This window comes from Sinocyclocheilus anshuiensis, unplaced genomic scaffold (genome assembly GCF_001515605.1).
Source record: "Sinocyclocheilus anshuiensis isolate Anshui unplaced genomic scaffold, SAMN03320099.WGS_v1.1 scaffold332, whole genome shotgun sequence".
Taxonomy (NCBI): Eukaryota; Metazoa; Chordata; class Actinopteri; order Cypriniformes; family Cyprinidae; genus Sinocyclocheilus; species Sinocyclocheilus anshuiensis.
The window spans coordinates 1,208,761-1,233,610 of record NW_015554181.1 but is presented as its reverse complement, the minus strand read 5'-3'; the positions used below and the strand labels follow the sequence as shown (position 1 = coordinate 1,233,610).

At 35.2% G+C, this 24,850-nt stretch overlaps 1 protein-coding gene across 1 annotated transcript in view; it reads right to left on the bottom strand.

Annotated features, from left to right (window-relative positions):
- Positions 1-24,850, bottom strand: part of LOC107670977 (citron Rho-interacting kinase-like) — a 73,241-nt gene that overhangs the window by 7,198 nt on the left and 41,193 nt on the right. Inside the window, exons 17-39 of the mRNA XM_016463792.1 lie at positions 23,208-23,405; positions 20,222-20,415; positions 17,711-17,747; positions 17,371-17,469; positions 15,200-15,304; positions 14,978-15,118; positions 13,824-13,931; positions 13,350-13,539; positions 12,014-12,181; positions 10,474-10,611; positions 9,021-9,195; positions 8,848-8,936; positions 8,006-8,110; positions 7,704-7,873; positions 7,392-7,472; positions 7,145-7,280; positions 4,962-5,101; positions 4,722-4,814; positions 4,435-4,543; positions 4,051-4,179; positions 3,204-3,284; positions 3,032-3,110; positions 2,770-2,943 (exon numbers count right to left, since the gene is read on the bottom strand). Of these exons, the coding sequence (XP_016319278.1) occupies positions 2,770-2,943; positions 3,032-3,110; positions 3,204-3,284; positions 4,051-4,179; positions 4,435-4,543; positions 4,722-4,814; positions 4,962-5,101; positions 7,145-7,280; positions 7,392-7,472; positions 7,704-7,873; positions 8,006-8,110; positions 8,848-8,936; positions 9,021-9,195; positions 10,474-10,611; positions 12,014-12,181; positions 13,350-13,539; positions 13,824-13,931; positions 14,978-15,118; positions 15,200-15,304; positions 17,371-17,469; positions 17,711-17,747; positions 20,222-20,415; positions 23,208-23,405 (2,939 nt within the window). The remainder of the gene's footprint in view (positions 1-2,769; positions 2,944-3,031; positions 3,111-3,203; positions 3,285-4,050; positions 4,180-4,434; positions 4,544-4,721; positions 4,815-4,961; positions 5,102-7,144; positions 7,281-7,391; positions 7,473-7,703; positions 7,874-8,005; positions 8,111-8,847; positions 8,937-9,020; positions 9,196-10,473; positions 10,612-12,013; positions 12,182-13,349; positions 13,540-13,823; positions 13,932-14,977; positions 15,119-15,199; positions 15,305-17,370; positions 17,470-17,710; positions 17,748-20,221; positions 20,416-23,207; positions 23,406-24,850) is intronic.

The following is a 24,850-nucleotide window of genomic DNA, read 5'->3' as shown; positions in this document are numbered from 1 at the left end:
GTATTATTGAAATGTGTACATGATATTAAGACATGGATGTCTAATAATTTCCTGCAGTTAAATGAGGATAAAACTAAGGTTTTAATATTAGGTTGTCCTGCACACTCGTCTCCTGCTTTGGAAGCTCAGTTAGTTCCACTTTCAACTAATGTACGCAAACAAATCAAAAACCTTGGAGTGATTTTTGACTCCTCTCTATTTTTTGATAAACAAATTAGTGCTGTTATTAGAGCAAGTTTTTTCTATTTGAGATCTATTGCAAAGTTGAAGCATCTTCTTTCAAGGAAGGATATGGAAGTTGTGATTCATGCACTTGTTACATCTCGATTGGATTATTGTAACTCTCTTTATTCTGGTCTTCCTCAATCTTAATTTTCACGATTGCAAGCTGTTCAAAATGCTGCGGCAAGACTTTTGACTGGGTCAAAAAAGAGGGATCACATTTCTTCTGTTTTATCATCCCTTCATTGGCTTCCCGTTAAATTCAGGGTTGATTTTAAAATTCTTCTGTTTGTTTTTAAGGCACAAGTCTGGTTGTGCACCAAGTTTTATCGCTGAACTTCTTGTGCCATATTGTCCTGCGAGGGCACTTAGATCTTCGAGTCACTTGCTTCTAACTGTACCACGGTGTCGGTACAAATCAAAGGGTGATCAGGCTTTTTCTGTGGTTGGCCCCAAGCTTTGGAATGGTCTCCCCTATCATGTGAGATCTGCTCCTTCTTTGGACATTTTTAAGTCTAGACTTAAATCTTATTTTTACTCTTTAGCCTTTGTATGTGTGTAGTTGTTGTTTTTATTAGTAGATTTGTTTGATCACTGTAAAGCACTTTGGATCAGTTTACATTGTGTTTAAATGTGCTTTATAAATAAATGTTGTTGTCGTTATAATTCAGTATACATCTGGCAATTCTGACTTTTTCTCAGAATTCTGAGTTTGCATCTGGCAATTCTGACTTTTTTGCTTAGAATTCTGAGTTTATATCTCACAATTATTATTTTTTCTTAGAATTCAGAGTTTACATCTGGCAATTCTGACTTTTTTCTTGGAATTATGAATTTACATCTCACAATTCTGACTTTTTTCTTGGAATTATGAATTTACACCTCGCAATTCTGACTTTTTTCTTGGAATTATGAATTTACATCTCACAATTCTGACTTTTTTCTTGGAATTATGAATTTACACCTCGCAATTCTGACTTTTTTCTTGGAATTATGAATTTACATCTCACAATTATGACTTCTTTCTTGGAATTGCATGCACATGCAGAATTCATAGAAAAAAAGTCAGGAATGTGCCATGTAAACTCACAATATTAGCAAAATATAAGATGCAAGATATAAGCTTACAATTCTGAGACAATTTCTGAATTGTGAGATATAAGTTGCCTTTTAACTTTTTATATATTTTTATTCTTTGGCAAAAAATAAGGTTCCATAGATAGCAGACATCAAATAATTACATTTCCTATTTCCTGGGATTAGAAACAGAACAAAAAACGAGACTTTTTGCAGAACATAAAAGAAAATTGTTGCAACAATTGTTGTGAATGTTACTAGCTAATAGCATTATTATTTTGTTCCTACAATTTTTAATTCAAAGAACATAGCAGATTTATTAAAACTTAAACTAAAATTCAAATTAAAACTAAAATATAAAAAATTTAAGCTATTTAAAAAACCTTAATGAATACTATAATACTATATAAATAATATGAAAATAACAGTCCACAATTGACTGTAGTGACCGTGTTAGGTTACACTAAGATGTGTTTCTGGCTCTCTGTTGCGCCAAACAAACTAAAATGTAGGGCTGCCCCCTAATAGTCGAGGCTTGGTCGGCCAAAATTGTATCAGTCGCAGAAAAAAATTTAAATAAAAAAAAAATCCACAGGCAAAGTCAAGCAGTCCATGACGGACAGATCAGAACCTAGAAAAATGTGCGCTATTGAAGTGTCTGTGCGGAGTATGAAAGCTGAACAGTAGCGATCACTGCAGGACAGATGAAGGCGCCGGTGTGCTCACTTGCTCTTAAAATACTCCCTCATTTTTGGTCATACAGATAAGAGTAATACATATTTCGAATCTGTAAAGACTCAACGTTTATTTGTGTGCACTCACAATAACAACAAAATGAGCTTTTGTAAAATAATGAAAGCAAACAGGATGCTCTTTCTGCCACCTCGGTCTCTCTGAACTTGAGTGCGAAACTCCAAAACTCTGATTATGTAATTTGTATGAAACATGCACACAGGCGCATCACTACTGTGGAGATGACGAGTCAGCGTCGCCGACTTCATCTCTTAATCTAAAACCAAAGAAACACTAGTGTATCAATACATTATTAAAATGTTAATGCAGCCTCCTTACTGTTTTTCCCTGACACATTCATAATCATTACTTCTGTCGGTGCGCTGTGGCAAGCTTTATGTGTGCGCTTGAGCGCTTAGGCTATGTGGGCGATTAGTCGACTAATGCTTCAAATGAATGACTACTAGTCGACCAGAAAAATCTTCAGTTGAGGGCAGCCCTACTAAAATGAAAAAAAAAAATTGGTTTTTAATCCCTGATTATTTATAATAATCGCAACATATAATTCTTCCATTAAATTTGACTGTTTTCAGTTGCCAAGCAGTGTAGTAACTTAAAAGTTTAAAAGTAAAAGTTTAAATCTGCAAATTTACAACATCTGATTTTCAATAGTGAGTGACTCATTCACTCAGAATTTAAAGCCAGGCTCTCACTCTAATAAATTGTCATAACACACACCTCCTGCTAGAACCGGTCCTCTGCAGTTCCCCAGACTCCCGCACCAGGCTGCCCTTACAGCAGATGACCCGCAGTTTGTTCTGATAGGACGAGGCCAGATAGATGGCACCAGATGATATGGCCGGACCCAGATAACGTGGGTTAGGAATGTCCAGGTGAACAAGACTGGGAGGCCTGTTTAAAAGAGGATTTAGTGTCACACTCTAGTTCTAAATGTTATTCTTGCTGTCTTATATGCAGGCATTTTTGCTGTACGTCCTACCCAAGAGCTGCATGTCCCTGAATCTCAATAACATCCAGCGAGTTGAAGTAGGTCACAAACAGATAGGGCTCTCTGAATGCTGGAAACAGAAGATGCTTCAGTTAGTGATCCTGAAGATCCTCATCACTATGTTTTACACATTTCGGTTTGTTACAAATGGAAAACTGGCTACCAAATGTCAGGGGAAGTCGACTCCACTTGAGATCATCAGGGCGACTTCTTTGACCGTAAGCATCCACAAACACACCAATCTCTGTTATCAGAAATCAGACATTTAAAGAAAAACAATGTAGAAAATCAATACAATTTAAGTGATTTGCACAACACAGAATTTCTGGGGGGAAAAAGCACAGAGCACTGTTAATGTAAATAAATTAATAAATTAAGTTTTAACCACTTAAACAGAGTCAAGAATATTTAAATGGAGAAAAAATATGGAATCCAGAAAAATTAAAATGGAAAAAAATGAATTTGGAAAAAAAAAAAAATGACTGGGGAAAAAAAACTAAAAGAAACAAATTTCGTAGGACTGCATTGTCTGCATATGCCTACAATTTTAATAGAGTATGCAGTTAGTAACAAAGAATACTGCATAGTACTGCATTGTCATCGTATGAAATGTTTAATTCAGCAGCTGACGGCATCCAGTGAAGAGAAATTAAATATAACCAGTTTTATAAATAGGGTTTTATAACTGAAATAGACAGTTATTTGGCAAATTTAATCAGAGATTTAAAAAAAAAAAAAAAGTTGTAACTTTTGGCAAATCGAATAAATAGACTGTTTTTTGTTCATTTGTCAGATTGAAAACGGAAAGTGAAGTAAAGTGTTGCAATGTGATCAAATAGAGTATTTAAACGTAGCCATAGAATATTGTCTTACACTTGCACAAAAAAATTGCATTTGGTACAACATGACTGTGAGTACGTAATGATTTTGTATGAACTGTTGCTCATGCAACTAATATTCTCATGCAACAGGAACTTGCTGTAGTTTAGATGGTGTGATGGGTGTCTGACCGTGGAAGCAGAGCAGATATTCTTCCTTCTGCGGAGTGCTGGACACCTGGACGATGGAGATTGGGAAACAGTGGGAGGATCCAGTGAACACAGCCGATGCCAGCGACACGTCATTCTTGTCCAGGAACTCTGCCAAAAACAGCCCATCAAAACGCTGTTTACATAATGCACAATTACAAATTATAAGTGCCTGATCATGTTCTCACAAATGGTCCGCCAGCCGGTCCAACCTGGAATATGCAAATGTTACTGCAATGACTAGCTGAATCCTTTTCAATAACAGATCCATCACAGGAGATATCAGACGTCAGTAGATTGTAGATTGACCTGAAGGTTAAAAACAATCATCTAACTGCGCCCACAGGACGTCATTGATATACTTACCATCCAGAACACACTGCTTCATCTCAATCTCGTAGAATTTATTGGTACCAATGATGATGCTGTAGCTGGTGAAGTGGACGCAGCTGCACGGCTCGAGCGTTTCAATCTCCTGAGAGATAAAGAGACAGATCAGTAGGGGTGTGTTTGTGTGAGCGATCTCTGGAGTCAGACCAGAAGGCAACAGCACGTCAAACATCGCAGCTGTTTGCAAAGGAATGACATTGCTACATTTTTTGTGACATATGAGTTATTTTGCTTCAAGTCCCATAACCTCGAATGTCACTTACCTTCCGTATACAGAATTTGTTCAGATTGTCGTTGTATCGTAGAATTGTGACTTTGTTAGGCATTGCAGCACAAATGCACGGACCATTTTCTATCTAAAGCAAGAATAGATACAAAATACCATGTAAGGTACAAATTTGTTGCATTGCACGTCACAACAAGGCATGATGCAACACAGTGCACTAAAAATACACAGAAAGGAAGTTGCAATGCAGTGAAACACACGGTGCCTAAAGCCTCACCCTGCCCGCGGCGAACAGATGACAGCCCTTGACGGTCTCAAAGATGTACGGCACAATCTCGGGTAGCGTGGGGAGGTGAGACTGGGACAGAGACTGTTTCACTTTCTTAATCTCCATCAGACACAGTGCCCGCTCATCCCCTGCAACACATCATCATAATCAACTTACTTTAAATGCATCCTTTGTCAAACAGTACTGGGCTGTTACTATGGTACAGTGATGGTATTATGCAAGAAGGTATCTTGGGAGGAGTGAGGTGTCCAAGTCACAATATCTAACTAGTGGGGTGCCTCAGGGCTCAGTTCTTGGACCACTTCTCTTCTCTGTCTACATGGCATCATTAGGTTCCGTCATTCAGAAACATGGTTTTTCATATCACTGCTATTCTGATGACACTCGACTCTACTTCTCCTTCCATCCTGATGTGACGATGATAGCTGCTCGCATCTCAGCATGTCCATCACCTTCAAATCAACCTTGCCAAGACAGAACTGCTTATGGTTTCAGCCAGCCCATGACTTCATCACAATTTCTCCATCCAACTAGGCGCATCAACCATAACACCTTCCAGGACAGCCAGGAACCTTGGAGTTGGACCCTCTAACACTAGCGTTCACTATTCTTTTTCTATTCTATCTACTTGTTTTTTATTTATTTAAAAAAAAAAAAGCTTGCTACATGTACTGCGTTAGACCAACCAGGACTTGTCACAGCACTTATATATTGTTGCTCTTTTGTTGGTTTGATTGCTTCTATTGTCCTCATTTGTAAGTAACTTTGGATAAAAGTGTCTGCGAAATATCATGGTATTTTGATCTAATGATTAGCATATTAACGTACCAAGGTATTTGCATAGTTCTTTGTGTTGCCAGCGCCATGCTCTACTGTTTGAGCTATGGGAATACTTTAAAGAATAAAATAGTATTATCATGGTACTTAGTACACAAATGCATGATATTAAGGTCTAAAAAAACAACAACAAAAAAACAGTATACCATGTAGGGATATGCCGGTATCAAATTTTCATGTTGCGGTTAATTGCTAATGTTTTTATCACGGTATACGGTATTATCGCGATATTGAGATTTTGTTTCAAAAAAGTGTTGTCATAATACAGTATAACAGGTTTAATAACTTTTTCTTATAACAAATATAGCTGAACTTTTAAATACAATAAAGCAATACAGAAAAAATGTATAAAGTAAAAAATTCTACACAGATTAAAGTGCAAAAGAAATATAAAGACCAATAGGTATCACTTTACAATAAGATCTCATTAGTTAACCTTAGTTAATGCATTAACATTCACAATGAGCAATAACTACATTTGCTACAGAAGTTATTAATCTTTGTTAAAAATACAATTCTTAGTTCACATTAGCTCATTAAATAACACAGTTGCAACTTTTGATTTTAACACGTTATTAAATATTGGAATCACCTAAGATTAATGAATGTTTAGAAGAATTTTTAATTGGCAGTTTATGTTAACTAATGAATTAACTAATGTTAAATAATGAAGCCCTAATGTAAAGTGTGACCGAACAATAAAGAATCAAAACACTTTCAAACAATAGGCTATCTAGGGCATGTTGTAGTCCAGATTAAAATGTAAAAAGTTTTGAAAATAAATAGCCTATTAAGTCTAAATATTTAAGTATTTGGCACTGTGATGAACACCATAGCGAATACAAAAATCTGAATGGCTGTTTAAATCATTTAAATACATTTCAGAAACAGAAAGTAGCACTTTGTTTACGGGTTTCCAGGGTAATGGCTGCATTTCTGCTGTTCAACGCCATCTGCTGTCAGAGAGTGAATGTGCTTTCATCCAGAGCGTCTCTCATGCGTTCTGCCATGTGCTTGTCATCCGTGGTTGTTTACATCAGAGTGCACATGCGTCTTTGATGCAGCATACAGCGGTGTTGTGCATTGTGACCAGTTGATGGGAAAAGTATTCTTAAAATGCATTCAAAATTTGGAATAATTTGTAATAAATAATTATTCTCGGTATTTTGAAGTGCCCACGATAACAATATCGTGCATATTCATTACAGTGATATATCGCATTACCGAATACCGGCACATGTCTAATACCATGCTAATTTTCTTTTGTGCTGTTGCAAAATCCATTCAGTTTTGGTTTCTGAAACGAGCAGTAAATGATAGTGATCTTTGCTCACCCACGATCATCAGCAGCTTGTCGTGCTCCTTGATGATATGGATCTGAAACACGGATCCCATACCCGGGATGTGAGTGAGGGAGTTCTTAATCACATTCAGGGCATAAAGCCCTTCCTCAGAGCCCACCAACACAATCTGATGACAAAAACAAGATGACGGTATATTAAACTATAACAAATATAGACTGAAAATAATGAAATCTTGAAAATTCAAAGCAATTGTGATATTAGTGGATGACGCAGGTACCTGGTCAGTCAGCGGGAGGGTGCAGTTGATATCCAGGCGATCATCTCCTTCTAGCTTGAGTAAGGAGTTACCCAACAATTTCTGTACAGAACCACAAACACCATCACGAGGATGTGACCAGTATGTTTAAAAAGTGCATTTTTTCATTTGATGCACTTCGCAGAGCTTTTAGGATTATCAGTATGTTTCCCTGCTTCCCACTGTACTGGTAAGAAGAAACAAACCTACAGTTTCTGCCTTACATGTCACTGCACTGACTCTTTAAATGTCACTATGAATGGTCTGTGGGTGTTTCTGGTTCCTCTCACTCACGGCGTCTGCTTCGGCTTTCTCTCTCGCCCCACGACTGCTGGCCACAATGGCTTCCAGCACGGCCACCCAGCGCTGCTTCTCAGAAAACCCTGAGGTCATGAGGTACAGAGTCTGACCGGGCCAGCATGTCGACTGCGGAGACGACTCCAACTTCAGCACATACGGCACATCTGAACACATACAAGTATGTCAGGAGACAGAAAAACATGTTACATCTGGACATGGACTACTTTCTGAATCCACATTCAGCATACCAAAAAAGTTAGTAAGGACATAGTACAGTGCAATTCCACAGGCATCACCTGTCTTGGCCGTGTTGGGCAGCTCAGAAGCACTGACAGCAGAATGAACAGTCACGTCTCCATCAGAGAGACACAACTCAAACTCATCCAGCGGTTTCACCGACTCTGAGAGGACAGATTATACATCATTCACATCAAGGCACATCATTCTATACCTGTCTATCCCTGCTGGAAAACAGATAAAACTAGACTGATTAAGGCAGCGACTAGTGTAAAATGGTTTCTAGCTTGTCCATGTTGGTCATTTATGTCCAGTCCCAGCTTTAAATTCAACCTAAGATGGTGTTATCAATTTCAAATCTTAATCTTGGTACACAGAATAAAATAAATTTAACAACAACAAAAAACAAATTAGATATAAAATATGCAAGTTTACATAAATTAGAAAAAAATGTTAGAAGTTAGTGTTAGAATGTTAGAAGTGTGGTCGGATCAATCATGACGGCATCATCTCTGGCCATCAACCTGGTTTCCGATGGTTAGGCTGGTTTGGACTGATGGTTTTAGAGGGGTTTTGTTAGCTGCTCTGGTTTGGAGACCATCAGACCTCCTTAAGCTGGTTTAAGATGTCTAGATTGTTGATCAGGAGGAGCTACCAACTTGATTTGGTAGACCAGCCTGGTCAAGATGGTTAAAGCTGGTAACCACCTAGATTTAGTCAAAACAAGCTACCACTATCCAAAGACCAGCTTGACCAGGTTAAGCTAGTATGAATAAAGATTTTCCAGCAGAGATGAACAGTTGCTCTGTAATAATATGCTGTGTGCAAACAGAAAAGTCCAAGAACTGAGCCCTGAAGCACCCCAGTAGTTAGATTGGGAAAAGTAAAAACATTCACAGACCGTCTCTTGGTTCTGTCTCGTAGGTGATCACTTTACATCCATCCAGCACCACGTACTTCCTCTCCCAGCCCTGACCACGCTTTCCATTTCTGCAGGAGGACAACCACAATTCCATGTACACTTAGTGCTTGCTTCTCTTCTGATGGTGTTCATGCTCATGGCACACGGCTCACCTGGGCTGCTTCAGCCATCCTTCCAGCCTCATATGTCCACCAACGTCTTTCAGACCAGAGGTGCTTCCCTTTTCCTGACACAGAGCCTCGGACAGGTGCAGCGCATACTCTGTGGGCACGCCGCAGGTGGCTGGAAGGTACGGGGAGCATTTTGGGTGGCACAAAGCGTGACATTCTGAAGCAGCAGAGAGAAGATGGTTAAACCAACACAGAAAGAGGATCAGCATCTTCAGCATTAGCCCAGGTTGACCTGATTGGGTCAGCGATCTATTAAGAAACAACAGTGGGCCCTTTTCACATTTCTGTGTTTTTTAGAAGCACAAGTCATCATAGTAACTTCTACAGTGGTGAACAAACAATACGACAAATAATTATTGCATTCCCATGAGTGCCATTATCAAAAGAAATAAAACCCAACATGACTTTCCGAAAGAAGAAAAAAATATATACATTTGCTCAGCCGTTATATTAGATACACTAATGCAGCAGCATTGACTAGTTTTCAGAAATGTAATGCAATTTAAGGCAATATAACAAAAGTGTAATATATTCACTATTTAAAAAAAAAAATATATATATATATATATATATATTTTTTTTTTTAAATAGTGAATATATTACACTTTTGTTATATTGCCTTAAATTGCATTACATTTCTGAAAAAATATATTCTCTCTATAAAAAAAAAAATATATATATATATATATATATATATTAAAAAACTGCTATATTTTAATAACTTATAATCACTTGTCAGAAAAGGGATCATGCCTGAGAAGGAACAGGAGGAAAAACATTTTTTTCTAAATAAAAAATATCTATTTCCATTTTCCATTATTTGGAAATGGAATTTTTTTCCTATTCTATTTAGAAACTCATCACACATAGTTAATATAGGGTTGCAAAGGGGCAGAAAATGTCAAACATTTTCTACAATTTTCCAATTCTGTAAAGTTTCCAGAAATTTTTGGAAACTTTCTGCCTTTTTGCATCCCTAAAGTAATTTGTTTCCTGAAAAAATGACATCTTGCAATGGAAGAAAGCACATTTCACTTGTGTAAAATGTATAATATGTAAAAACAACTTAATTTAGCTTCAGGTTTTACAGGGTTGACAGGAAATAATAAGAAAGAAAGCGACTAAAGGAATCATTTATTTACTAAACAAATTAAACCAAACAATTATGATTCCCTTTTTCACAACATAAAGTGTTAACCTGTACTTGTTACTTAAGCTATTTCTACTTAGTTTAACCCCCAAAAATTTTTTTTGATGGTATCAAAAATGTAATTAGGCTGATTCAGTGATGTTACATTAATATACTTTTTATTTTTTAATAATACTTTTGACTTGAACATTTTTTTTTTAATTCGTGTAAAAAGTCATATTGGCACATCCCTACTTGTAAGTACAGTGACAATGTATTTGGAAATGGTCTACATGTAATCCGTACCGATGCATGTCGCGGCTTGCCGTCCAAAATGGACGGTGTCCAGACAGACGGTGCAGCGGGCCGCCCTCATGTTGAGCCCCTGTGTGAAGCGGTGAGCAGTGTTGTGATGAATCCTGTCCTTCACACGTCTGGTGTACTCTACAGGATCAAACAAACAAATGTACTTTCTTAGAAACCGTCTTGTGTCTTTTATGCCCGTCTATATAACTTATGCAAACAGGCCAAAGCAAGCTGAAAATGTCCTCTCCTGAGAACACTTCTCCACCAGAGGGTGAAACCAGCTCTGAGAACACCAGCATCACTGTACTGTCCAAGCTGTCATTGGTAGCTTGGGTACGAGCATGCAAGGATTTCGGAGTTCTGGTATTCCGCATGGCATACAGCAGGAGTATGGCCATATATATGAGATAAGCTCAGTGTCCTGACAGATCTGTGTGCAGGAGTTTTGGAGATCCACAATCATTTCATGATGTCCTGAGTGGAAGTCTGCAGTCATCAAACCATGATGACCTTCGTTTAATATATTGGGTGTAGGACAGCCAAAAGAGTTCAATTGAAACGTTTCCTTGAATGACATGTTTGGATTTGGCCAGAGAGCTTATCTCTGCAGGGATATAAAGATCATATCAAGAAAGAAAAGATATTGGAGAGACGCCTGCTTCATTCTCAGAAAACGGTGCCATTTGTGTCCCCATGACTGAACACTGTCACATTTAAAACATATATTTGAAATAGTAAATATACAAATACATGTATTTTATATATATATATATATAAAATACATATTTTTCAAACCTATATTATATATATTTCAAATATATTTGTGTGTGCGTATGTCTGTGTGTGTGTATATATATGTATGTACACACAACGGTTAATATATTTATAATATATTAATAGTATGTATAATAAAAACATTAATAGTATGTATATAACAAAAAAATTCTAAAATGCTTTATGCATTTAATGTAATAATGCAGAATGTGTCTGCTGTGAATGTGAAACCTTTCTGAAATTATATTTGAGAAATGGTGTCAAAGTTTTTCTGACCATATAGTTCAAACAGAAGTTTGTTAGTTGTATCTGTATTTCATGATTTTTAGGCATATATCAGCCTAATCTTGAAGGTTCATCAGTAACCTTTAGAAATAAAAGTGTAAATAATTAAATAAAAAATCCTGATATTTCAAGCACAAATGGCATGGTTTCTTGAGAGTGGGCCGCCTGAGCCTGTTATGTAAGAACTTACTTTCAGAAGTGGCTCTCCTTATTTCTGTGAAACGACAACAGAGGACAGTGAGTGTGGACAGACATGAGCCAAAACATTTCTGGAGTCCTTCAGAGGACAGAGCCTCCTCATCTCATATTGAAACAGCATTAAATATGCATCAAATCAGCATTTTTCTACAAGCTTCTGATTTAATTTCCCTTTTCATAGCATGAGACGAAATGGCAAGAAGGACCAAGAGAACACAATTGTTGTTTTGCTTATGTTTTGAATATTAAAAAGGTTGCAAAAGCTCTGCGTCTGGCTTCAAACCTTCAGGATTGGCGGCGTCCTTCCTGCGGCCGGAGCTGGACGACATCAGGCCGCTGCTGGGCTGGTGCTCGGGGGATTTGTTGGATTTGGTGGACATCATGAGCTGCTGACGAGCCAAACCCGGGGTGGCTGGAGTACCGCTGTGCTCCAGAGCTTTATTAAACTGAACTGTTGAGAGGAGAGAATACAGTGAGACGGCAGAGAGACTATACTGAGAAAACCAGCATGTCTGACAACATTACACTCAGTGTGTGGCATGTTTGCTTATTGTTTAATAGAATGTGTCATTTAAAAAACCCTTTATTACACTACCGCTTAAAAGTCTCTTCTGCTCACCAAGGCTGCATTCATTTGACAGCTAAATATTATTACAATTTAAATGAATTCTGTATTGTAATATATTGTAAAATGTAATTTATTCCTGATGCGCAGCTGAATTTTCAGCATCATTCCTCCAGTCTTCAGTGTCACGTGATCCTTCAGAAATCATTCTAATATGCTGATTTGCTGCTCAACAAACAATTCTGATTATTAGCAATTTTGAAAACAGTTGTGCTGCTGAATATTTTTGTGAAACAAATTTTTGTTCATCTTTTTGATGAATATAAAATATTCAAAAGCAACAATTTGCATTTTAAAGCAATATTTTTACTTTCACTTTTGATCACTTTAATGCATCCTTGATGAATAAAACTTACTATTATTAATACTTAAGTATACATATTATTAAAAACCTTAATCTTTTAAACAGTAGTATATATTGCAATAATTGTAATTATAGTCTATAAAAACATTATTATAATATAATATAATTAATTGTCTGCATTATCATCCTTTCTAGTCGGAATTCGGGTCTTCTAAACTCTAAAAACATTTTCCATGTAAAAATGCAAAACCATATATACCATATAAAACTAAATTAATATTAACTTGTATTTAAAATTAAACTATCAATCTTTCACTGTCTTTTCTGAAATTCTTTATGTGCTTTGTGTAAAAATCTGCCCCTAACTTTCTTTTAAACTCCATTATGCAGTGACATTTCCCTATTTAAAAACATTTCTGACAACATTTAAGAGGAAATTACATTCAAGTCTTTCAAGCAGAAGTTTCTCTTTTGCTTTTAATCTGTATTTCATGATATTTATGCTTATCTCAGGCTCATCTTGAAAAAAAAAAAAAATTACTTTCTTCTGAAGAACAATTTTATGATTCTGTTTCACTTTGCTTTTGTGTAATTGTCGACCAAATTTTAGTCCCTGCTCATTGTAACACAAGAAAACAAGCAACCAGTTTCCAAATGTAACACATGTATCCAAATGTATGATCGTCTCACCCTCTCTGAGCTCCAGGCGTGTTTTCTGCAGGGCTTCCTCCAGCTCCGAGCAGCGAGCGCGTTCCTTCTCCAGCGCGGCCTTCAGGTCGCTGTACTGCAGGGGGACAGGGGTCACGGCGGGCACCTGCGTCTGTCCCTGTGCCGCCAGCGCCGCCAGAAGATCCTCTCGACGCCTGCCGCCAAACAGCCCCTGCACCCAAAACACGAGAGCAAGTGAATCGCCCAGGCTCACGCCCACAGACACGCTAGGACTCTATCCTGCCATTCCATCCCTACATATCCAGGTAGGTGTCCCTTCCTACAACTCACTTATTCAGGGCTTCTGTATATATGAATATATATGAGATTTCTGACGGATGACGCGGTTAGTATGCAGTTATTTGCGTGTGTAGCTCCAGGGACACCTAATGCGCAGCTCAGCAAGCAGTTAGTCAGATTAGTTAATGAAGTGAATTTACAGCGGATGACTCTGACCTTTTTCTTCTTAGAGGGGTGCTCTACCTTGGCCTGCAGGAAGTCTATGAGCTTGCTCTGCTGGGTGATGGTCCCCTCCATCTTGACCTTCTCGTGAGAGTACGCCGCCTGCAGAGGGAGCCATACTGCTATTGGAACACAACTCTGTGTTTGGAATGGAACACTAGCATTCCTGCCACCGCATACAATTTTTAAACAGCATGCAGTATGCAACAATTTTAACCTGTATAATATGGTATTAATGCAAAATTAAATGTATTTAATTTTGCATTATTTAATCCAATTTTGTGTGAAAATGTCCTAACTTTTGACAGCTATATAAAATACATTTATATAAAATTTAATAATTAAAAATAAATGTAAAAAATACTTTGTAAGATAAATAAAAATATTTATATAATAAAATTATAATCATTATAATTAGTTAAAACTATAAAAACATTATAATATATACATTTTCATTAACTTAAACTAAAACCTTTTTACATTAAAAAAATTACTTGAAATAAAATAAACATTAACTGAATTAAAATATCACAGTAAGGTGCCAATGTGACATTCATTTAGTTAAATTTGAAGTACTAAAATAACTAAAACTGAACGAAATAAAATTAAAAGAAACTGTTTAGATAAAAAATTGACAAAAACACTCAATGAAATTTAAAAACTTGGAAAAAAATTAAAACAGAATAATAAAAAATCTAAATATTAATAAAAGCTATAATTGTGTATTGATAATACTAAAATAATCCTGATACAACATACTGTATACAGAGCAGCAAATAGTGTTATTTTTAAAAATAGCATGCAGTGGGCGTTATGCTGCAATGCTGTCACCTCGCTATGTTGCCCGTTTAATTCTGTAAGTAGATGGTTATAATCTCAGAAATAAATGGTTATTTTTTTAACCAATTTTGTGCAATTCATCACTCTCGAAATTAAAGTTCAAATAGAGCACACTGCACTGTGGAACTATTATGGTTGCAAACTGTGCATTTTGGCAACTACAGTAGCTGATCTGGGGACAGAAAACTGCGCATACTATACACAGCATACATACTACATGCCTAGTAAGAGTAGTATGGTTGACCGCCATTCTAAACACCCAAAGCTACTCTTCTGCAGTAAACATGGGTTCAGGCGTATGTGTGCACCTGTATGTTTTCCAGCTGGTACTCCAGGTCTGTCCGCTCGGTCTTCAGAAGGTCCGTCTGGTCCAGCGCGTCCTGAAGTCCTTGAGTCAGTCTGAAGATGTGGCTCTTCTGCATGTCCAGCTGCTGCTGCAGTTTTGCTTGCTGAGAGAAAACATACACTGGTTATGGTAAGGATGCACGATTACACACGTGCATGTTTTGAGTGCTAGTAAAGTGAAGCACCTCGTCCATGAGCCTCTGTTTGAGCTCTCGCTCCGTCTCCAGCTTCTGCTGCAGGCTGTGTGCGTTCATCTCCAGCATGGCGTGTTTCTTCTCCAGATCACTCAGCTGATGAAGATAGAGCATGGTGGGAAATTAATGGGGGCTTGTTGCAAAAATGGCCCACAAATTCAAGATAATACGACAAAAAAATGGGGCATAAACAACAAACCTCAGATACAATGTAAGAGCTTAATTACGTCATGGAACAACTTGTTTGTCTGTGTAGAGAATACACCAGAATATGACATTCTCCAAACACAAAATTGTTTTTATAAATATTTCATTAATCTACATTAATAATAATTTTTACAATATGAGTTCAGTTCATATTTATTATTATATATTATTATATAAGCAATAATAATTCAGTTTTTTTATTTATATTTACATACAACTTTAATCAGTTTTTTGTTATTGCTGTATTCAGATTCATTTAAGTAATTGGTTAAATTTAACCCTCTGGTGCTGCTTGTGTGGCGATCAAAAATCACTGATTTGTTTTTCAATTAAATATATGTTATATTTTAGTTCGATATATATATATATATATATATTTTTATATTTGATATTTTTTGGTGATTTTATAGTACTAAATTGTATTTATAATATATAGTTATGATCAACCTGTTAACTTTTTAAGCATAGACATGAAAATGAAATTTCCAACCTAAACGTAAATCTTGAATTCTTTGGAGCACAGTCTTAAGTTTGGTCTCTTTTAAATGAGACACTTGGCAGATTTTTGCTGAAGTGAAAAAAAAAATGTTTTTTTAAAGTTTCTTATTATTATTATGAAAAAGATACAAATATACTATTTTATATTTTTATATGAATGTATATTTTCCAAAAACATGAAGAAAATCAAAGCCATAAATCTAAACGAGCTATGTTCCAAATTTGAGGTTGATATCTCAAAAAATGACCTTAAGAGTTTAGGCACAATACCAGGACTTCTTTCAGGACCATTTAACCATTTCAAATCATGTCTGTGTTATTTTGTCTTATTTTTGTGTGTGTGTGTGTGTACTTGTTTATGCTACATTGTGGGGACCCCACAAGGATAGTAAAACCTGAAATGTTTGATATTATGAGGACCGGCCTGCGGTCCCCATGAGGGAAAAAATGATAAAAAAAATAGCAAATGATGTTTATCTGAAAGTGTAACAATGCAAACGAAAGGTTTTCTGTAAGGGGTAGGTTTAGGGTTAGGGGATAAAAAATATCGTTTGGTCAGTATAAAAGTAATAGAAGTCTATGGAAAGTCCCCACAATTCACAGAAACAAACGTGTGTGTGTGTGTGTGTGTGTGTGTTCACAACTATTACCAAGTTTTGTACCATTCCATACCAAAAATTCTAAAGGAAAAAAATAAAATAAAAAATGACCAAACTGCACCAGAGGGTTGACAACACAGATACAATTAATAAAGTAATATAAAAATTTCCCTTATAAAGGTAAAAATGCCCCTGGAAATCAATTCAAGAGGGTAAATATTGCCCCTTAATGGAAAAGTTCATTTCTGACCCTGATACAGAATAAGTATTGCTGTTGTCATTAAGCAGGTGTTTTTATCCACAGTGACGCACGAGCACTGGCACACTTACCGTATCAGAAAGACCTTCAGCTTTGAGTTTCTGGTCTTTCAGGGCCTGTTGCAGAACAAAATAGTAAATGATGTTTATCTGAAAGTGTAACAATGCAAACAGGTTTTCTGTAAGGGGTAGGTTTAGAGTTAGGGGATAAAAAAATATTGTTTGGTCAGTATAAAAGTAATAGAAGTCTATGGAAAGCCCCCACAATTCACAGAAACAAACGTGTGTGTGTGTGTGTGTGTGTGTGTTCACAACTATTACCAAGTTTTGTACCATTCCATACCAAAAATTCTAAAGGAAAAAAATAAAATAAAAAATGACCAAACTGCACCAGAGGGTTGACAACACAGATACAATTAATAAAGTAATATAAAAATTTCCCTTATAAAGGTAAAAATGCCCCTGGAAATCAATTCAAGAGGGTAAATATTGCCCCTTAATGGAAAAGTTCATTTCTGACCCTGATACAGAATAAGTATTGCTGTTGTCATTAAGCAGGTGTTTTTATCCACAGTGACGCACGAGCACTGGCACACTTACCGTATCAGAAAGACCTTCAGCTTTGAGTTTCTGGTCTTTCAGGGCCTGTTGCAGAACCAGGATTTCAGCTTTGTGCTCTTTGACCGCCAGTTCAACGGCCTGACGAGACTCAGAATTGCGCTGCTCTGCTCTTTGAGATGGCACAATAATACGCCGTTCACTTGCAGAACGCAAGCTTCTAGAGGGCACATAACTCTAAAGTAATGAATTTAGGTAAAGGGGTGCAGAGACTTTTGTAGCATAGAAATACACTCATAATAATGTTACTCAAACAGTCATTCCATTTTTTCCTGACTTGCCCAGTTATTCATAATTTTTTATTATTTTGTTGTTTTAGAGCCTGACGAGACTCAGAATTGCGCTGCTCTGCACGGAGTCTGGAGACCGAGAGAGAGAGAGAGAGAGAGAGAGAGAGTTATAGAAGAATGAAGTGTTGGAGCAGCACAGTATGTCTCTAACTCAGTGTCATCTCTATACTTAACGTTCTTTATGTAACTCTTATATAACTATGGGCACTTCTGGCCCTGTGGACATTCAAATATAAACTGTTTTAACAAACTTTTAACACTTTCTAGTTTATTTTGTACAGTGTTAATGTCAACAGTTATATATAAACATCACAGCAGAATTCTTTTTTTGGAAGCTATATAAAAATCTAGAATTTTATGCATTTAATAATGTATATAGATTTGCATTAAAGATATGCATTCATTCATTTATATTTGCATTAATGTCAACATTTTTACCATGCAGAAATGTAATTTTATTTTAATGTTAATACATTTTACTTGGATTTTTATTTTATTTTTTGCATTAATTTTTATTAGAGAAGTTTCATTTTTTAGGATTTTATTATTTAACTTCAATACATTTTTAATTAATTTATAATTTTATTAAATTATAATTTTATTTTATTTAATGTACATTTATTTTCATTACAGAGGTTTCCATTTTATAGGAAAGATTTTATTAATTTCCCAGGCTTTTCCAAACCCTGAAATTTATAAGCTAAATAAGTTGTATTTAAATAAATTGTAAATAATTGTAATTTCAAAATTACAATTGTAAGTTACATTTTATTTACATTTATTTTCATTACAGAAATGTCCATTTTATTTTAAAGCTTTTAATGTTCGAGATTTTTCCAGGTCTGGAAATTTAGATAAACATAAGTTTTTATAAATTAAATAAATTTCATTTGAATATTTTATTCAAATAAAATTGTATTTATTTAAATAATTTTATTTCATTTTAATTGAAAATGAAATCATTATAATCTTATTTTATTCACATTTACTGTCATCATAAAAGTTTCTATAATATTTTTAAAGTTTTAAATAATTTAAAGCTTTATACATTTTTATGAGTTCAATTCTTATTTAATTTAAAATCATTTTTAAAGACGTTTCCAGGTCTGGAAATCACCATTTTAAAATGGCCAGATATTTTCTTATCTCTATGATGGCAGAAACCTTGATAAAAAGAAACAGATCAGTGATAACTTATTCAATGCATCTGCTGCAAACCAACAGACGGCATCTAAGGAACTGCATGATATAACGCCGAAATTATGCTGATAGATGTGGAAAGGAAGCTGCAGATTTTTTTCTTTTTGACTTTCATTAGCAGGTCCGGATTTCAGAGTCGCTGCCAATCGGAATTGATCCTCAGAGAGCCGGCGGGGGGATCGAGGGGGTCTTGAAGCAGGCAGATGTGCTCGGAAGTGCATCTCAGCGGCAGGACTGGATATTACCACATTTCAGAAAGAGACAGAAGGAGAGGACATTCAAATATAAACTGTTTTAACAAACTTTTAACACTTTCTAGTTTATTTTGTACACTGTTAATGTCAACAGTTATATATAAACATCACAGCAGAATTCTTTTTTTGGAAGCTATATAAAAATCTAGAATTTTATGCATTTAATAATGTATATAGATTTGCATTAAAGATATGCATTCATTCATTTATATTTGCATTAATGTCAACATTTTTACCATGCCTTCATTTATATCTATATTTATTTATTAATTATTTAACAATATAAAATATTTAATATATGTTATATAATAATAATAACAATAATAATAATGATTATTATTATTATATCTAAGTTTGCCGTTTTCATTGTATAAAGCTTTGTATAAAGTCCTTTGACATCATCATAAATCCACTAAATGTATCGATTTTTTAAATTGTATTATTATTATTAATTTTTTTGGACTATCCAAATGATGTATCATGTCAATATGCAATGGAAACATTTTTCTGGAGTAGGGCTATATGCATAGCTAGCCTTTTTATATCCTAAGCATATGTAATGAAATAATGTAGTTATGTGCATTAAATATATGCATTTATATAGTCAATTTAATTTTGCATTAATAAATACAGAAATAAATGAAGGCCTGATAAAAAAAAAAAAGAAAAGTTATGAAATAATTTCTCAAATTATTTGATATTATTTTATCATTTTTATATATATCATCTTTTTATATGAAATTCACAAATTATATATTTTTAAATGTTTTATATACATTTCTAAACTAATAAATCTTAATATATCTCAGTTTACAGTTTTCATTGTATAAAGCTAAGTTAGAGTGCTTTGTTTACTATTGTATTTTTAGAGCTGATTTACATCAGAATTGAATTTTGTTTGCATCATTGAATCACTATTTTCTTGTTCATCACTATAAAGCAGCTTTGAAACAATCTAAAGCGCTATAAAAATAAAGGTGACTTGACTGACTTTGTCCTCATAATAAAGCCACTAAATTGAAAGGTTATCCAGACTCAAACTCATATCTTGTCATCCAGCTCTCACAGTCAAACGTGTGGTTTCTGTACCTGTTCTGCTTCTCGTTGTCCAGTTGTCTCTGTATGTCTCTGGCTCGGCGCTCCGCCTGGTTCTTCTCCTCTTCCAGGGCAGATCTCCAGTTCTCCCACTGTCTCTCCTTCTCCAGCAGCTCATCGTTCAGCGTCTCCAGCTCCAGCACCTGCTCCTCCAGCATCGTACATGTGGTCTTCAGCGTCTCGATGTTCTACACACACAAGCACATCTATCATTTATATGCTATCACACTTTTACATTTACATTTAGTCATTTAGCAGACGCATTATCTCTATGATGGCAGAAACCTTGATAAAAAGAAACAGATCAGTGATAACTTATTCAATGCATCTGCTGCAAACCAACAGACGGCATCTAAGGAACTGCATGATATAACGCCGAAATTATGCTGATAGATGTGGAAAGGAAGCTGCAGATTTTTTTCTTTTTGACTTTCATTAGCAGGTCCGGATTTCAGAGTCGCTGCCAATCGGAATTGATCCTCAGAGAGCCGGCGGGGGGATCGAGGGGGTCTTGAAGCAGGCAGATGTGCTCGGAAGTGCATCTCAGCGGCAGGACTGGATATTACCACATTTCAGAAAGAGACAGAAGGAGAGAGAGAGAGTCTCCAAATATAGCCGGCGTGCTTTTGCCCCTGTGAAGTCCAACGCTGGCAGGGCAGAGGGGAGAATATGACACATCTCTGCCTCCCACCAGCGTCTATGATTACCATCCGCTACTGTTATACAACAGCGAGGACTGCACACCTACACACACATCCCACGCGCCTACATCACCTCTCACACACACACACACACAGCTCACTGCGGCATCATCGCGCAAAACTATGGAACCCGCGAGCATTATTTTCCAGCTTATTAAACAGCTTTGTTTTGGCACTGAGGAGGACAGCTGTGATTTGCTGTTCATGTGTAGTGTCATCACTTTTCAAACCGTAAAACAGTCATATCATGAGAAATTAAGAAAACATACTACACTATATATCATATAAATGCCTTGCACAGCTTTTACAGAAACTAAACTCCAAATATGATGCATTACAAACTTCCATACATTTTTAGCCAGCAGATCGAGGAATAAATAATTATATGACCACCATATATATGACAGGCCAAAAATTTGGAGTTGGTAATATTTGTTAATGTTTTCGAAAGAAGTCTCTTCTACTCACTAAGGCTTATTTGGTCAGAAATACAGTAAAATTGTGAAATATTATTACAATTTCATGTAAGTGTTTTCTATTGTAATATATTGTAAAATGTAATTTACTTCTGTGATCAGAGCTGTATTTTCAGCATCATTACTCCAGTCTTCAGTGTCACATGATCTTCAGAAATCATTCTAATATGCTGATCTGCTGCTCAAGAAACATTTCTGATTATTATCAGTTGAAAAAAATCTTAGTAACATTATAAATGTCTTTATTGTCACTTTTTGATTTAATTTAAATAAACTGTATTGAATTATATGTAAATTATTTTTATTACATTTCATTTATATATATATATATATATATATATTTTTTTTTTATTTATTTTTTTTTTTATATTATTATTATTCATTTCCAATAATTTTTTCAGGCCCAGAAAATTACCATTTTAAAATGGTAATTTTCTATGACACTAATAATGTTATAACTTTATATAAAGTAATTGAGAAATGTAACTTACAACAGCAATCATTTAATATTGCATGATTTTTCCAGTTTTCATAACGAATGGACAAACATAATTTTGTAGTTTTATAGAGAATACAATAACAAAGAACAATGTTTATAAAATAGAAAAGTTTATAAAAAAAGATAAAGTAGATTAGTAGATAAGCATAACTTATTATAATTTTAAATAATTTTAATTTACATTTGAAACAATTTAATAGATTTGACTTGAAATATCAATATTTTTTTGTAACATTATAAATGCATTTACTGTCAACTCGATTTAAATAAATAATTTTTATTTTTAGTTTTATACTTCACCTTTCTTTACATGAAATTAGGTTTTATTAATATGTGATTAATCTCAAAGACTTTTCCAGGCCTTTGAATTACTAAAAATGATCAGATATTGCTGGGTTTCTGTGACACTTATACGGCCGATTTCACAGACAAGGCATAAGCCAAGTCCCAGACTAAAATGTAAAAAGTCTGAGCTGTTTCAGCTGAAAGAAACTTACACTGATTGATCTTAAAACATGTCAGTGCATGTCATTTAGTTTTGTCTAAAGATGTACACCAGTAATGTTTTTTCTAAGGTGCGTTTATAAAAATGACCTAAATGTCCTAATTGAACTACGGCTCAATCCTGGCTTAGTCTAAGTCCTGTCTGTGAAACCAGGCCATAATGTTACGACTTATTTTTATTATTATTATTATTTTGTTTTAAAAGAAAATAATAAAACATTTAAAAGATATTTTAATAGAAGATATTATAATGTTTGTAACATTATAAATGTCTTTGCTGTCACTTTTGATCTATTCAATGCATCTTTGCTGAATATCTTTGCTCTTTTCTTTATTTAAAAAATGAATTTGAAAAAATCTTACCGACCTCAAAACTGTTGAACAAAGTTTACATGTCATTATTATTACTAAATTATTATTTACAGGACATTATTATTACTAAACACCAGAAGAACTAAAATAAAAGAGTAAAAAAAAAAAATTCAGAATGCTTCACTTTTGTGGTTTAATTTCAATAAATGATCATTTTGGACTGGAAAGAATGTTTTGAGCTCTTAAATTCACAGTATGATTTACAGAACACCTTTTAGCCCCCTAATGTGTTAAATTCTTACATTACGCTCATTTTCGAGATGCTAATGACATCTAAACATCCTCTCAGAGTGAGCGGCATCTGTGCTCATCACCTGCGGTGGGCTCTTAAATTCAGCCCACATCTCTCTCCCGCTGCGTCCACATGCGACTGTCTGTGACTCACACACATGCCAACGGGAGTGTGTGTGTGTGTGTGTGGACTCTACCTGTTTCTGGTTGTTGAGGTGCATCTCTCGGTCGGCCACCTCCCGGCGCAGGCGCTCCACGTCCTGCTTGAGCTGCAGTCTGTCCTCGTTCTCGTCCGTGGCCTCATCCAGCTGTTTGGACAGGTAGAAGTTCTGTCGGTTCAGCTCAGAGTTTTCTTGCGCCAGCTGCGACAGCTGCTCTTCCAGATCCGTGATCACCTGAGACAGGCGCAACAAAGATTATGTAAGAGTAGTTCAAAAAAAAAAAAAAGTAAATCTACAATATTTGGATATGAGAAAGTATTTTAACATTACATTTCATTTTTTTTTTTATATATATATATGAAGAGTTCATTTGCAAAAACAGATAACTCCGTTTTTAACAATTCTCAGAAATCATGGTTTTTCATTGTGCATTCCAATTAATCTCCATCAAACTGCAGTTGGGTTATTTTGATTAAGTTAAAAATAACTAAAAATTACAACTAACTAACACAATAAAAACATGATTACATAATAAAAAGCTTTTGTAACAATATACACTATACCATTCAAAAGCTTGGAGTCAGTATAATTTTTTTAATAAATTGTTTCTTTTTGGGGGGGGGGATTATAGAAATTAATACTATTATTTAGCAAGGATGCTTTAAATTGATCAAAAGTGACCATAAAGATATTAATATTACAAATTTCTATTTCAGATAAATCCTGTTATACTGAACTTTCTATTTATCAAAGAAACCTGAAAAAAATTCTACTCAGCTGTTTTCAACATAATAATAATAATAATAAATGTTTTTTGAGCAGCAAATCAGAATATCTGAATGATTTCTGAAGGATTATGTGACTGGAGTAATGATGCTAAAAATTCTGCTTTCAAATCACAGGAATAAATTAAATTTTAAAATGTATTTAAATAGAAAACAGTTATTTTAAATAGTAAAAATATTTCAACATTTTACTGTTTTTGCTGTACTCAAACAAATGCAGGCTTGGTGAGCAGAAGAGACTTCTTTAAAAAACATTACAAATCTTACTGTTCAAAAACTTTTTACTGGTAGTGTACTTCATCAGAAAACCGTCTTTGACTAAAACCCTTTTTAGAAGCGTTTTCTCGTTTCACTTCACACATTTCCAAAGCCTCCATCTGACAAGCAGAAGAGACGCAGGTTTGCATGAAACTGCAGTGCTGGTCAAGAGCATTCCTCTGGTGCGGAGGAGGTTTCTGCGCTCATTATTATTGTCATTACTGTTAAAGGCACAGCGCCACACTCACAGACACTGACCCACTTTAACTACTGACCAAAACACTTTTTACCCAGCTATAGTTTATTTGCCCTGTGTTGAGCTTTTTATCATCTTTCACTGATTAAATTCAAAAATGCATCTGTTTGCCGCGTTCTGAATGGCTATTTGCACAATGCCGTGTGGTTGCTAGGGTGTTATGCTTGGTTGCTAGGTAGTTTTTTATTGTTCAGGTAGAAATCTGATAGCTTAGAAAGGTAGTAGGGTAGGATGAGGGAAGATGCCATTGTGCACTTTTAAATAGCAATGTATTTAGGTGTAAGTTAAGCATGTGCAAGATGATGATGATGCATCAGCTAATTTAACTAACATTTGCGGTAGTTTTTTATTGTTCAGGTAGAAATCTGATAGCTTAGAAA